Source organism: Siphateles boraxobius, unplaced genomic scaffold (genome assembly GCF_051911475.1).
Source record: "Siphateles boraxobius isolate OS27281-9 unplaced genomic scaffold, OSU_SipBor_1 66, whole genome shotgun sequence".
Lineage (NCBI taxonomy): Eukaryota > Metazoa > Chordata > Actinopteri > Cypriniformes > Leuciscidae > Siphateles > Siphateles boraxobius.
The window spans coordinates 22078443-22091242 of NW_027509193.1; the positions used below are offsets into that span (position 1 = coordinate 22078443).

The window sequence follows — 12800 nt, forward strand, 5'->3', positions numbered from 1 at the left end:
CTGAGTTGAACATTTCCTGACAGGTGACTTGCGCTTAACTGGTACGGGGTATTTTAGTCTCCTAAAATATGTGGCCTGTCAAGTATTGTTAACTATTACCTTTTCTCTGAACGTAAGCTAACAACAAATAACACATTGAGAGCACTAGAAGAACAATCAGTGAATCAGTTCATGAGTGTCAGTTTAATTTCAGTAGATGTTAATCTTTCACTTTTGCAGATGTGAATCTAATAAATCTCATTATCATTAACACTGCATCTAATGGACTAAAATACAAACATTGATACGCTCCAATGAGCCAAAAGAAAAAACACGAATAAATGCATGCAGGCAAAAAATAAACTAACATGTCAGAACGAACATTAAAATACGCATGGAATAACACAGTCTGACTTGTGGCATTTAATTGAGCATTGCTTATGAAAGCCTATGTGTATTTGCCTCGAGTAGTAGTGTGGTTGGAAGTGTTAATCAAAAATTGAAGTTTTGATTACCATAAGCATGTTTTATTAAAAACTGAAGTAATTAAATGCATCTGTACAATTAGAATTTATGGCACTTCCAGTTTATTATTTTTAAAAATAGTCTAACCTAATGCCTAAATTACAGATCTCTTTTAATAGCAAAGCTATTATTAAAATGACCAATGTTCGGGGATTAAAATAAAATTTTAGACTTTAAAATGTCTAAAATAAAGCTATTGAGATGAGAAAAATGAACTGTCCAGCATCACATAATAACAATACAACCATTTAATTTAAATGTAGCTGACTTATATGTTCTAGATCAACGCTGGAAATGTTGACTCACCCACTACCATGATGTTGAGCTCAAAGCCCTGTTTCATGGCCTTCCTCCTCATCTGCTCCAGGATGGCATCGATGCCCACGTAGCTAAAGTCCATGCTGGGTTTCTCCATGCACATGGCCGGGGGCATCTCTTGTATAACAGACTCTGCCATGTTGCTACTGCTGCTGCTTCTGCTGCTGCTGTAGCTGGAAATTACCTCTGACCCTGAAGACATGAAGAGAAGATACAATGAGGAGCTGTAAAACATGGGGTATTTTGATTTAAGGCTCATATGCACTCCACAGCAATCAACAGAATTCACCCTACAAGGTATTTTATAAGCGGAGTCTGATACAGACACTCTTGGAGAGAATGTGCTTCTACACATGTGGACTATATAGACATAATAAACAGGGAACTCATCTCCGGCCTGCAGCCAGCTAGCACATTTTTACTTCTCAATTTATACAAATATCCATTTATTTGAGGCTTATTATTGGGCCAAAAATGTTCTCATCTCTCTTCAAATGCATCCATCATGTAAAAGAGCCCCCTTCTCCACATTATACTGACATCATTTAGAGTACAACAATCTTATGACCCCTCAGTGATCGGATCAGGTTGGGATCCCACTAGACTACAGTAGAAGCCAAGGCACATTGTTTATGGATTATGATCAGATCGCTAAAACCACATTTGATCTGGGACATATTTTGACTACATTTAAATAAAGGTGTAAATGCAAATGCATTTTTATGAAGTGCATTCAGCTATGCAAGTACTACGTAATACGGTTGCGCTGATAAATCAAGTCACATTTATGGACTAAGAAATGTGAGAATCACTTGGAATGCCAGGGGAGTTGTATTGACAGGAAATGGCAGAAAGAATTTTGAATGGATTCTTTCAATGTTTTTAAGTTCAGTAAATTAAAGACACTGTTCGAGTAACACAACCAGCATAAGTATAGCCAGTATGATCAGATCTCCATCTAATCATGCTGCAGACACATTGGAAAGAAGTTGTAAAAAAAGAAAAAGAAAAAAGTGTGGACAAGAATCCCCCGCCCCCCCATACACCAAAATTGTGTAACCTAGGACATTCGCAAGAGACTTCACAAGAATTAGATAAGAAATACCTGATATCTAAAACAAAACTCCCACCAGACTCCTTCATGGTAAAAATACATGAACAACGTCCTTTGTGTGAGAAATACCCACATTCAGTGATAAGATACTCATGTGGTGATCAAAACATCATGCTAGCAATGAAAGACAACAACGCATGATGTTTGTACGTCTTTTCTTTTAAATAGAAGGTGCAACAAAACTTCAACAGAAGTCAATGGAGCCCCAGAGTGTACCTCTTCAGCGGGCCCCATCACCAAGCCTGCGGCCCCATAGCGAGCCCCATGGATCAGCGAGTCCTTCCAGCAGACAAGGCAGTTACAATTTCTTCCAGTCAGTAACTTGATCCACTGGCAGCTTCTCCGGGCTCAGTACAGTTATTCAGAAAGCCTGTCGGCTCCTCTCCACCCTGTCAGGGCGTCAAGCCAACAGACCCACAGCCACTGGATTCCTCGCTCCACAAAAGACCTGCTCTTCCCCAGAGACTCTCCAATGTTACAATACATTACAGGTATGCTAGGGCAAATGGCAGCACAGAAACTTGTTTTGAATAGTAACTGAAACATTTAGAATGTGTTCACAGTTCACAGGATATCAATTCAATTCAATTCAAACAACTTTATTTATCCCCGTAGGGCAATTCAGTTTTAGCCTACTAGTCGTATCAACAAGACAAGTTGACAACACTCTTCAAGAGATCAAAAATCTCTTTCTACTCACTGGTTCAGTCTAATGTCTCACCTTGACTGAGATGAGGTGATGAAAGAGAAGAGAATCCATCTCTTTCAACACAGAGAATAGAAAACCAAGTTGTCAAGTTTATTTATATAAAGTATGAGCATTAAAACCATCATTGATTTAATGATATTGATGGACAGATTTTAAAATTCTATACTATTTTGTCTAAATAAACAATTAAAATAAATTATTAAATAAATCACTTAAAACTAAAAATTAAATGCACAGATATTACAATTCTTTCAAATAACCAATAAATTGTCAGATTTTAAAATTCTGGGCTTTTCTGTCTGTAAATAACTGTCTAAATAAACCCTACATAAATTGTAGATATGTAAATAAATAGTTATAAAGAAGTTCATTTTGAGATTTGCCAAATATTATATTTAACAGTGTTATTAAATTAGTGTTTTTCAAAATACAATTTCAGTGTGCGTTACATGGTGGCAAAGGTGATACAGTATCTACATGTAAAAATGGGAAACAAGTAAGTACAAATAAATATCCAATATGAACTAACATTGATCAATAAAAATCTCTAACACAAGGCAATAACTAATGGTACTGAAAAATCGTTTCATCCAGTGTCTTCAGTCAAATATCTCCATGTACAAATATGCTGACTGGATCGCACTCTTGAGCTTCTTTTTGTCAGCATAGACTGGAAACACAATCCGATCAAACCAGGAGAAACAACTAAAACACCCTTTCAGCATGGAAAATGGAGCTCCATGCACCTCTTAACAACACTCTCACCTGAATGAGTGTGTTCAAACAGCTGAATTAGCTCTCTCTGCTCTGATTAAGCATTCTGGGAACAGATGGCAGGCATGTGGCAACAACACTTTTCCTATGAAGAAGGGTGTCTGAATAGAGAGTCATATTTCCCTGTTCATACTGCCATTACATTGCACCCAGTGAGGAAACACAAAGCCTCCACCTCTAATGGCACACAGACTACATCCCCGGTTCATTTAAAACTGTTTGTGTCCCCTCCTCCTTTCCATTTAGCCAGGTCAAGGCAAGAATCACCTTCTCCACATTCCACTGCTTGGTATCTGCATCCTCCTCATGGGTAAATACACATAGATGTATGCAGAGAGGGAAAGAGTCATCTCAAGCTCCTATTTTGCCATTGTCAACAGAGGTTAAGGTGATACAAAGGAGCATTCAAATGGCTTAAGTGACTTAAGACAAGGCCGCTCGGCTGTATTAAAAAACTTCCTCAAAAGGGAACAGAAGTCAAACAGTTAGCAGAACAGTATTTATATTAGGCCTACTCTTGATTCAAAGGAAATTATAATATACATTACAACAGGTCTTAAAAACCATTTAAACTATTCCGTCAGATGGTCTCTAAAGTTGTCCATGTGTAGTTATTGTTGGCTGAACGTCTGATACATCAAGGCACACAAAACAAAAACACTTCAGGTAGGGCTGGGCAAAAAATATTTTTTTCGATTAAAATGTTGTTGATTCAATATCAATTCTCAAAAGCCACAAATCAATATTTTTTTCTGAATTTCTTTCCACAAACAATAAACAATGTCTGATTGACGTTAATCGTATTACTAGTCTTCTCCACTAGATGTCATCCTCTTATTTACATTGTACGATGTTACAGCGGGGACCCTGGCTGTGTCCAAAATCACCCTTAAATACGGCACTATTTGAGGGGACAGCCATTTGTAGTGGTGTCTGAAACCACAGTGGACATTGTCGAGTGCGCTCATTCAATCCCACAATGCATCGCAAAAACGAGTGTACAACTGATGTACACTCAATGACTAGAGAATACCCATACTGCACTGTAAGGGTCGTGCCAAATGAATCCCTGAATTTGACCAGAATATGGTGCCCGCAGAGGAATCATCTATCCATCCATTTTCCAAACCGCTGGTCCGATGTGGCTACAGCGTGATATCATACAGGGATAAATTAATTTTTTATTGATTTTTATAAATTGTTTAATTAAGGATTATACATGCTTGTTTCCATGACAGAGTTCAAGATATCTAACTACTGGAGCTGAAAGTTTGCTAAGCTTAAGGCTTTGTTTACATGGAAACGATCTGAAGAGAAAACGCAAAAGTGGCGTTGCGTTATCACTTTTTATTCTGCGTTTAGACGAGCGTTATGGGGGTATAAATCTGCGTGCATATGGTGACGCAAAAGTGTGTGAAATTCAATGTAGCATGCACTCCAGCCGGCTAGGTGGCAATGTGAAGCACTGCCACACAACAACACCAAGCCCGCGAGCCTGCGTACAACCTTCCTTCTACTTCTTTCTCTAGTAGCGCAAAATCAAAACATGGCGAAGCGAACAGCAAAAAGACTCGTGTACGTTAATCAGAGTTGCCAGGGCAACTTGAAGGTCCGACGTATGCAAATAATCCGACATGTTGGTTGTTATTTTCCTGTACAGGCGCATGCCTATGACGTAAACGCGTATGTGACGAGAGTGTGTTTTTACCCTTTAGACGGGAACGCGACGGTGGAGGGTTTTTAAGATTTCCACTCTGGAGGGTGGTTTCACTTTTTTGTGTTTTTAAGCCCCAAAAACGCCGTCGCTGTGTAAACGAAAGGCACATCTGAGAAAATATTTTTTAGTTTTCACCCGCGAGCATTCTTGTGTAAACAGGGCCTTAATAAATTATTAAACAGCAAGCACAAATTACGCAAAAGCCCTTCCGGCACACTCAGTGTCCGAATTCGCGCACTCATTTTGATTCACTCCTTCAGGAGGACTATATAAGTGAACTAATGTAGGGAATAGTGCATCTCAGACAGCATGCAAACTATAAAATGTTTTCAAGTTCACACAAAATTATCTCAAAATGCCTGTCTTGGCTAGTATCCTAGTCAGTTACAGCTTAAGTCAACGTAAACAGTAGAGATAGACAATGCATGTGTATCAGTATATTTGATCTGTGCATTCTGTCTTAGACAGCAGAAGATTTATTACGCTGCTGTTTTAATGTTAATCAAACATCAAAAGAGAGAAAAAATAATAATCGCTCACTGCTCTTGACTGAATAACTTTTGTAAATTTAAAGTCCCCGTGAACCGGAAGTTGCAAACGACTTTTCTCCAGTGTTGTGACGTATTTCCGAGAGAAACGGAATACTAAATGAGGCAAAATAGTGTGCGTGGCTTTTTTTCCAACTAGCACCTGATTGGATCTAGAAAAGTAGGTGTTTCATTGAAACACACAGGCAGCCTGTGTACTGTCAGTTGGAGGGGCGTGGTTACGGATGTTAAGCAGACACCCAAACCGTCAAACCTACGTCATCAGGGAAGGTCCTCCAATGCAGAGGGGAGGGGAAATTTCAGATTTTGATTAAAGATTACGAAGCCAAAAAATTTTTTTGTGTGGATTGACTTGCATGGATGAATTGTTCACCACAAAACGATCAATTTAGGCAAACAAAGTAAGTATGGTCAATTTTGAATTCATGGGGACTTTAATAAGGATTAATCTATATTTCATTTATACAGACTATGCAGTGTTATTTTGCATTTGAATACTTTATTCAATTTCTGTACCTGAAAACTACTGTTAGACCTACCTGAAAAGCACTGTTTATTTAATTTATATGTTTATTCTGTTGTATTTATTCATTTGTGCGTGAAATTTCTGGTATCTACAATTTTGGTGTCATAACCTTATTTATTACAATACAAGGCACAAAAACAATAACTACTTTATTCATTTATTTTTGTGTGTGGTAAGACCAGTGAATCAATCGAAAATCGGGAATCAAATTGAAAATTGAGATCTTGTCTTGGATTCTAATCAGGACATCTGATTCGATACCAAGCCCTAAATTTGGGAGTTTCTGAATGGTTGAATTCTACAGGATTCCTGGAAGACGTGCGTTGCATTCTTTAACAGTCCACCTGGAAACGAAACGCTGGATTTTAAAAGTATGTGCAGTTCAGTTCACCATTTTTACAGTAAACTTGCACAATGTTCTCCAATTAATAATTTATTAGATGGACGCCAGTCTGTTATTGTAGGGACTCTGATTGGTTGTTTTACACGTTGGCCAGGCGTCCTCTTGGGAACTCCTTGGCCAATGAAAGCTGCGATGGAATCCAGACCTTCTGCCATTAGACTAGTCCATGTAAAATTTCTGAGGGCCCTTTTCCAGTGAGAGGGTGCCAACAGTTGAAAATGACAGTTCAGAGCAGATAAATTGGCTCCACATCGGCTCCTAAAACCTCAAACCAGGAAGCATGAACATTAAAAAAACAACATGTCCTTACATGTCATATTGCTTATTTGTCATTTAAAATTATTGCTTTTGCAAATATCAAATGTGAGTACTACTGACTGCTAAGAATTGTATTTGTTTTACACTACCGTTCAAAATTTTGGGGTCAGTAGATAGGAAGTCCCCCTATGCGGTTCTAGAAAAGAACATTCACTAGCTGCCTTTAGGGGAATTTGGAGGAGATCCTCTTTGGCTCATATGTAATGTCCGGCATCTTAATACCCACAATCAAGGAGAGCGCTTTACAATAGCTGGAGGTCGCTAAAAAGCCCACCTGTATTGACAAAGGAATCTACAAACTGCACAAAGACTGATCAAACACACAAAAATTGGGTTTTACTTCACTAAACACACATAAGAAAAGCAATTTAAAACCTTTTCCCCCTACTTTTTAAAGGAATTGGTGTTTCAGAAAACTCGTCATTGCCAGTTTGTTGAGTTTATCAAGAGTGGATTTCTTGCCAATACACTATATATACACACCTTCTTCAGAACTGTGTTTTGTAGAAATGTTTGCCTATGGCACATTTTGTACCATTGGTTCTTGGTTCAGCTTCAGCCTCTAATGGAACATAAACCCATTAGCCATCACTGCAAAACATATTTAAAGTGTCTAAACTCCCTGACAACAGGCAACAGAAGAAACAAGCTGACCTACAAATCTATGATTTCCCTTCATGCAGGACCACGTGTGACGTCTTTCCTGAGTGATATTGTGCACCGCAGAAAAGTAAACTGACCCCATGGCCTGTCATAGAGAATGGAAATCTATGCCAGTAAAAGGAGCTGTGAACACAGGTGCCTGCGCACAATCAGAGTGACCCCATAAATCTCCAGTACCATTAGCCCGAGCACTACAACCTTGCCAAATAAGCAAAACAGCTGGAAGACATTAAAATCACATTATAAGAGAACAGAAAAAAAAAACGAAATAAAGGCTAAGTTTGTCTGGTTGCAAGAAACTATTTCTTTTGTGTTTTACAGTAGAAAAAAAAGTCATGGATTAGGAACAACATGATAGCAATGAGGTCTTTTTTCATTTTCGGATGAAGACATTAAAAAAGGCAACTTAAAGTGAAATCAAAGGCTATAGTGAAAATGCATGCAATTCTCTCTCATTCCTGTGAGTCATCACTCAGTGAACCGGTGTGACAGACAGAGTGTCGACTGACGGGTTTGAGGGGCCTCCGCCGCTAACAGACTCCATGCCTGAGGAGATAACAGTTAGACGGGCCAAGTGAACACTGAAACACCCGCAGAGAAAAACAACATAAGGGTGAGAGGAGAGGTGAACACACAGTCCTGCGGCTGATGATTAGCGGTTTCCTGAATCGGGGAATGTTTTAACCCTGAGATTTGTTTTTAACCAACATGGGATCTATACAAATAGCGAATCTGTTTCCAAGCCATCATTAGAAAAACATTTTACATTTTTGACGTAATGAGAACCAAATCACAGTTCCTGCCATTATAAACAACACAAGCAGCTATTATCATCATCAGTGAGAATTCAACTACATTGTACCTGATATTTTTTAAATAAGCTTTTTGCATATCACAGTGGTTAAAAACCATCCAACAAGACCAGAAGATATTACACAGTCTCAGTGGACAAAAACAAAACTTTCCATCTGAAACTGAGGAGTTGGACGGTATTAGTCCACTCTCTGTTTTCAATTACAGGCAAAAAACATCTTTCATCTATTGCTGCCTGTCTCCAAGTCTCCAAGCATTCAATAGCTTTGTAAATAAATGCCAGCGACTCTGCAGTAAAAAGAGTAAGAAGAGAGGAAGTCACTCTGAACGACTGATTTATTCCTCTCAGCCTGAGGTGAAGGTTGCAATACACAGAATGTGTCTGAGGTGTGACGCTTGTAAAGTGGACCCAGAGGATTTGCAAGAGTGTAAGGAGAAAGAAACAGTCTCATCCTAGTCTAAGAGGAGTCCATAGGGCTCAGGTCAGACCACATTGAAAAATTTAGCAACTTCCTGTTTGGGCCATTGCAAAAATTCCATCTTGAGCGGTATTCTGACTATCAAGACAAACGGATTATATTTAGTCAAAATAGATGTATGGAGAACTGTTTAGTAGCGGTACATCAATATTAAAATTCTGATGAGCTGATAATTATTTTCATGTTATGTTCAGAAACATAAATTGATAAAAATAAGAAATTTTTATTGTAAGAAATGCTTATTGAGCAGCAAATCAGCATAATGATTTCTGAAGGATCATGTGACACTGAAAACTGGAGTAATGATGCTGAAAACTTTGCTTTGATCACAGGAATAAATCGCATTTTAAAATATATTGACATAGAAAAGAGTTAATTTATTTGTCATATTTAGCAATATTACGTTTTTTCTATATTTTTGATCATATGCAACCTTGGTGGTAAGCATAAGAGACTTCTTTCAAAAACATTTAAAAAATCAATCCGACGCCAAATTATTAACAGAATTCAGATCAATCAATACAGATCAATTCAAACAACATCTAATATACTGTAAGTTGATAACCATTATGGTAGAAATGGTGCATCTCTAGCCATTATATTCTCAACTGCACCTGTAACAATCAAACATTATCATTCCATTCCTGGAGAGGAACCCCAGATGACCAGACATATAACACATACATTTAAAAGATATCTTTTAACATCACCTAATATGACATTTCCTGTGAGCTCTGGAAAAATGGTTACAAACTCATTCAATATGTCTGCTCTTCTCTACACATTCCCCAACACATGATTCCAAGGAAAAAATGGGAATGTGATTAATTAATGATGTCTTCTAGACAAGATAAATCCAGTCAAAATGTACCATTTACCGTTTCAAAGATTGAGAAAATATAGGCAGTACTCAGGGGAGACATCACTTTGCTACAACCTTTCTTTCTCAGAAATGACTTCAGAAAAAAAGAATAAGAATAAGCATAGAATAAGCCTGAGGACATGCATTATGTGAGAACATGCATACAATTATATAAGATTACGATTAAGCTCCGGTAAACTACAAAAGACACCCAGAGGCAAGACCCAGCCATGTAGAAAGTAACGGAACGAATCCAGCAAAGTCAGACCAGGAAGATCAACAACTCGACGCACAAGAGAGAGGGAGAAAGACAAAAGGAGAGAGGGAATAAGCAAACTTCTGGCCTCCTGCAGAGAGAGGATCAATACAGAAGGGAGATTGATGTTAATTCTACACAAACAGAGTGTTAGACTCATAGTATTTGTGTGGGTGTGATGGCCGCTCGTGCATTGCTTTGCTGGGCCGGCGAGGGTGACCTCCAAAGCTTGGGGTTGTAAAAGCAGATGGTGTCATGCACACAATGGAAAAACATCTGGAAGTGAGGGATATCGTACTACTCCCAAACTGGCAAAGGACAGCAGAAGTGTAAGTGAGCGATAAGGATGGTGTGAAAAACAATCTAGAAGAGGAAACATTGCGAAACGTTCTGCTTAGAGTTTAACATTTGAAAAAACTGAAATGAAAATAAAAATGTGACTTGGCCGACCAGCTCACCAACTCTTAATGTTGTTATAGTACGTACTGCAAATGTTCCTGACTGCCAAAACATTCAATACGCAAAGAGGAAATGTTCTGCCAATAAGCTTTTCAGTTAAAATGAAGTCATTCACAACCCATTCTTCTAGCTAACTAGATATGAGCCACCTGTGCGTAGCTGGAGCGATAGAGCCTTTGGAAATATGGCCCTGGCATTCTTAACAAATGATCCAACAGTAGTCCAGAGAGGTTAAAGTGTATATTTGGAATGACCGGAATGACCTATGAAGATTCTTGGATCTGACCTCAAGGTGAAAGCGACAACCAGAACATCTGGGAATCAAGGCAAAGCTGATACTGCACGGTGACATCACTTTTATAATGCGGAAAATCTGTGAAAATCACATGAGAGATCAGATGAGAGATAGAAAGCAAGTGAGTGTGGGTGCTTTTCCTCAGCATGCTTCATCTCTCAGGCGAACCTAAATTCTAGTATCAAAGAGGCCTTTTACATTCAGTATCAGTTCTTTAGAACCAGGCTCAATGGAGATTCCTGTACACTATCTGTATTGAGATAAATGAACACACTCACATAGTTGAGCGCTTAAATATGTCGTATTATTGTCCAAATATGCTTAAAAACCATCTTGATTTGAGTTGATGATCCTTGAAATGTGATCATGAACAGACCGAACGTGAACATGAACAGACTGGAAAGGCAAGCTATGAAAAATTAATGTTTACTTATGTTTACATAAATAGCCTGAGGTGATATTTAAAGTTAGCCCCGAAAGCTCTTTGAATAATTCACAATCATAATGATGGTAAACAGGATTCAATTGTTCACAGGAACAAGAATAATTATTCAAAGAGTCTTAAAAAGACAATTAATTACAGTTTATGAAAGTCACAGGCATGAATTCCATACCATCTGTTAAACCTAGACGCTCCGCAATACTTTGCATTGCAATTGCATTGTGTGATGACAGACACTAGCCGTGTCTCAAATCTGAAAGCATAAGTGTTAACCTCATGTGCCCGGCAAGTGTTTATGACACCATAAAGCCGCCGCTCGCCCTCACCACAGAAAGGACGAATCAGAGGTCTAGGTCTAACCATGCTCCATTTCTGCCAAAGACCAAAAAGTTCAGTGCTAGTAGACATATACAGGAAAGTAGAAACATTCACACCATGAATATTCCCAACAAACCCAATTATGGAAAACATTTCCATCTCACAAGAATCCTTCTAAAGGTTGTGTGGAGTTTTCAGTGGAAGTGGGCTGAAACCCTCAGAGGCCTGCAGCTGCCCTGGGTTTGGGAGAGTATGTTGACTGTATAAATAGAGAAAGGCCAGCAAGGAGTTTGAAATGACTCATCAAAACTTAGGAACACAACGTGGTGTAGGAAAGACAGAAGAAATGGTTTCACTTTGTTAGCAGTGAACATCTCTGGCTTTCAACATATCTTTGATATGCTATAAAATACCACCTGAGACATACAGACTGTGCTAGTGATACTTGGCCTAAACTATTTATTTTTAGTTTCAGTGACTTCATTTCTACGCTGGATGGCTGGATGTCAAACCTGTTGACAACAGGATCAAACGTTGGCTATGCTGTTACTACAGATAGCTCTTCTCATTTTTTTAACACCTCAAAGAACGGTGAGAAATCTGTGATAGTGGGTGGCAACTGAAATGGGCTGAAGGAAACGGATGAGAATTTTTTTTTCTCTCTCTAATATATTATGAACAAATGGATAATGACATGGACATGACCAGGATAGAGAGGAAGAAAGTTCTGTGGCTTTCTTCCTGGTCCCCTGCAGGATGTGGGCAGACACATAAATGACACGTTAAGAAAGTCACTGTTGTAAGTTCAATAGCAATAAAAAAATTAAACAAAAGGTCAGATCAAAGCTTAAGGGTGAATCTCAAGAACATATGTAAATACAAAATACACTTTTTATTGTGCTATATTTTTTGTAATGCTTTTGTACGTTTAACAAAAATTTCGAACAAGTATTTATATAAAAAAGAATATATACCCTGTTTCATTACAGAATTTATTTTAACATTTATATCTGCATAAATGAATGACTACTGTGATACCAAAATACAATCAATCATAAAAATACAAGGCAAAAATAAATAAAATAAATAAATCCCTAAACAGTAAAACTATAGGAAAAGTTTGAAAAGGAGGCTTTGAGGAGGTGAAATTACACAAGACTAGAGTGTCTGGGTCTCATGCAACCCTGTAACCTGCACACTTTTAATTACAAGGCCAAGAGAGAAGGTGCAGACAGGGAGAAAAGGATGAAAAGGGAGACCAGAACAGGCAAACACGCCCCCT

General features: G+C 38.3%; 1 protein-coding gene across 7 annotated transcripts in view; it reads right to left on the reverse strand.

Moving 5' to 3' along the window:
* septin9a (septin 9a) overlaps positions 1–12800 on the reverse strand; it is an 88942-nt gene that overhangs the window by 13194 nt on the left and 62948 nt on the right. For all 7 annotated transcript variants that reach the window (XM_077212979.1, XM_077212978.1, XM_077212977.1 and 4 more), the window contains one exon: positions 811–1014. In XM_077212979.1, coding sequence (XP_077069094.1) covers positions 811–1014 — 204 coding nt within the window. The remainder of the gene's footprint in view (positions 1–810; positions 1015–12800) is intronic.